The sequence below is a fragment of the Notothenia coriiceps genome, unplaced genomic scaffold (genome assembly GCF_000735185.1).
Source record: "Notothenia coriiceps isolate Sejong01 unplaced genomic scaffold, NC01 NC01_scaffold00038534, whole genome shotgun sequence".
Classification (NCBI taxonomy): Eukaryota; Metazoa; Chordata; class Actinopteri; order Perciformes; family Nototheniidae; genus Notothenia; species Notothenia coriiceps.
In genome coordinates, this window is record NW_011371235.1 from 150,026 (window position 1) to 153,352 (window position 3,327).

Genomic DNA, 3,327 nt, shown 5'->3' on the forward strand with positions numbered 1-3,327 from the left:
TTAATGCAGAATGCTGCTGCTGCAGAGTTTCCTCACGTTTCTGCGGAAGAGGCGGTCCAGCAGGCTGCGTTTGGGGCTCTCGGGAGTCTGAGTCCAGTCCAGGTCTGAAGATCTGGATCCTTCAGGGCCGAAAACGTTCAGCTCTTTGAAACAGCCGGTATCTATCACCTGCAGAGAGGAGGAGGCATGCAGGTTCTTTAACCTCCTGTTGTGTTCGGGTCAACTCTGACCGATTTACTACTTTCATCAATCATAACTTTTTTGTTTAACATTCGATTGCATCAAGGCTTTATGACATCCTTCACAGTAGACATTTGAACATATGACATGGCTGATCACCACTTTCATTGAGTTTTGGATGATTTAGTCAACTTTGTAACACACACACACACACACACACACACACACACACACACACACACACACACACACACACACACACACACACACACACACACACACACACACACACACACACACACACACACACACACACACACACACACACACACACACACACATAGAACAATTTGACACATTTCCCGCTCTTATGCGCCCCTCCCCCCCACATGGATCACACCTGGCACACCACATGCTCAGTGTCTGTTCTTTGTATATTTACTGCAGTGTTTCATGTATACCAGTAGTCTGATACAATATGTACAGTTTGAAAGGGTGTTAAATGAAATGTGGTGATTAATGGTTTTTGTGTTAATGTAATAGCAGTTAAAACAAGACCGGTCAAATTTGACCGCGAACACCAAAATAAGGGGGGGAACACGAAGACAACAGGAGGGTTGACTCAGTGAAAGTACTTATACCACACTGTCAAAGGGAAGGGTTTGTATTGGTCGTGTTAATAAAGCAAAAGTACTACACTCTTCAGTCCATTGAAAATGTCAGAATATTATGAACAAATGATCTGAGAAAATGTCCTATGTGAAAACGTTCATTTTTGAAAATGTATGTTATGTTAAAAACAAATCTCGAGGAACTTGTAAACTATGTCCTAAACATTCCAAAAGAATACGTGAAAAATGTGTGAAACTGAACAAGTCTTTAATCTCAAAGTAAACTGTCAAAATACGTCTCATACGGTGGTGGTGGCGAAATACTTAGGGACTTGGCTTGGCAACTGGAAGGTCACCAGTTCAAGTGCTTCCGAGGTGTCCCTGAGCAAGGCACCGTTCCCTACACAGCTCCCCGGGCGCCGTAATAATGGCAGCCCACTGCTCCTAACACTAGGATGGGTCAAATGCAGAGAAACCGTGTTGTTACATAGTACCTGTCTGACGTAACGACAATAGGTTGAATCTAATCTAATCTAATACAAGTGACAGTAAACACTTAGTAAATGTGCTACACTGTGAAAAGACAAGGGTCAAAGCAACATTCCTGCATTTGAATCTGATTTGAATAAAGTTCCAAAACCACACAGAACATATCTGAAATATTTGACACCCAGAAACAATTCTTAAAAAAAAGGACTTAAATGTTTATTGCTGCCAATAAGGTGTCTCTTAATTGGATAAGTGGTTAAACGACTAAGCTGTTCTTGTACAAACTAGTCTAATTTACACAGAATGCAATATTTGATCAGCTTCTGTCATCTGAGAATATCTTTATTTAAAACAATACTAAATCTGTTAAATAAATGGGTACTTGTTGGTTATCTGTCGCCACTTTCTCTGTTTGTTTTCAGACGAGGGTTAGGGTTAGGGTTCAGTTAAAAAGTGGCGACAGATATCCCAAAAGTACCCAAACATGTTGTAAAGTATAATATTTCCCTTTTGATTTGCAGTGGGTTTGGAGTATAAAGTGTCCTGCAAAGCAGATGTCCGTCAGAGTACAAGTACCTCGTTCTGCCAGTTGATGGACACGCTGCCCGTGTTGAACTTGCAGTAAAACTCGCTGTCGGTCTCACCCAGAGTGACCCCCTTCACCGTGGAGAACTCATCGATGTCCTGCACGTCGCTGCAGTACACCAGTCTGGGCTGCAGGGGGCAAACAGATCCAATTCAAAGAGTGAAACACCACCACACAGTGAGCAGGAATACAGCTTTTAACCCTTTAATACTCAGAAAACACCATTTATTCTCCACTGGGGGGTGAAGGACAGCAAGTTAACTACTGTACTAATGAATATATATTTGAGGTACTTCAAACGGAGGTATTTCATTGATTATTTCCATTTTCTATCCCTTCTGTCCTCCTAATGGGGTGAGACACCACCACAGAGTGAGCAGGAATACAGCTTTTAACCCTTTAATACTAAATAAAAACACCATTTATCCTGCTGGGAGAGAAGTATTAAAAGTCCCCTATCATCCTGTTCTTCATCAGGTCTCAGATATATACAGGGCCTGTCTCTGATTGGCTGAAACACCAAACAGATCCTTGCAGCATTACCCATAATCCCCTCTGTTTCAGCCCTGTTTCCAAAGTGCTGATTCTCAGTGTGTTACTTTAGAATGACTTTGTATCCAAAAATACAATATGAATTATTAACCTGGTTATTAACTACCTTTTACTAATAGCTCAAATAAGCGATGTATTCATTAGCTGCACATTATCAATCCAGTATTATAATAAATCTGCATAATGAGTGATGCATTGTGAATATAATCATTTTAAACGTTTCCGTCAATTAAAAATGTTATTCATTCTTCCACCACTGCAAGTACATTTATGACATTTAAATTATATTACAATCATTATTTTAAATGTGACTTTATTTTGTGTATAAGTAGCCTACTGCCGAATTACAAAGTTGTTTTTTTACCAATAAACGTTCATTTGAAGCTATATAAGTGTGTGGGTTGATTGAAACGTAAAAAAAGCACATTTTCCCAAAACGACTTCTGTATTTTTACTTAGCAATGCTTTTACCTGTCATAAAGTAAGTTGAAAAAGATAAAAACATGAAGTCATCAGTTTTAAAGAGACCTAACATGTATCTGATCTTCTTTAGTGGTTTCTTTTTAAAGTACTTGCATCAGGTTTGAACGGCGGCTCGACGAGTCCGGCCTCCAGCATCCGGAAGTTTACTTTCCTGAAGAAACGATGATCCTGAACGTCTTTCCCCCCCGAAGCCAAACAGCCCAGACGCTCCTTGGGGTCTTTGTTCAGCAGCTGAGGAACAGAGACGTATATTTAGATATATGTATATATATATAGTCATTTCTACAAAGACCAGAGGTGAGAGGAGTACTTAGATCTGGTGCTTCAGTAAAAGTAGAAGTAGAAGTACTCAGGTCTTGTACTTGAGTAAAAGTAGAAGTACTCAGATCTTGTTCTTGAGTAAAAGTAGAAGTACTCAGATCTTGT

At 39.9% G+C, this 3,327-nt stretch overlaps 1 protein-coding gene across 1 annotated transcript; it reads right to left on the minus strand.

Annotated features, from left to right (window-relative positions):
* On the minus strand, nucleotides 1-3,139 carry LOC104968272 (G protein-coupled receptor kinase 5-like). The gene is made up of 3 exons (XM_010797853.1): nucleotides 2,995-3,139; nucleotides 1,857-1,994; nucleotides 1-168 (listed from the first exon to the last, which is right to left on the minus strand). The coding sequence occupies exons 1-3, from the start codon at nucleotides 3,034-3,036 to the stop codon at nucleotides 1-3; spliced, it is 348 nt and encodes a 115-aa protein (XP_010796155.1). The 5' UTR covers nucleotides 3,037-3,139.
* Between the last annotated feature and the right edge of the window lie 188 nt (nucleotides 3,140-3,327).

Excerpts from the sequence above, each read along its gene's own strand:
- LOC104968272 (XM_010797853.1), bottom strand. The coding sequence starts at position 3,036 with ATGCTGGAGGCCGGACTCGTCGAGCCGCCGTTCAAACCTGAT. Across the intron at positions 1,995-2,994 it reads AGCCGCCGTTCAAACCTGAT|CCCAGACTGGTGTACTGCAG; the intron begins GCAAGTACTTTA and ends TGCCCCCTGCAG. Across the intron at positions 169-1,856 it reads CCATCAACTGGCAGAACGAG|GTGATAGATACCGGCTGTTT; the intron begins GTACTTGTACTC and ends TCCTCTCTGCAG.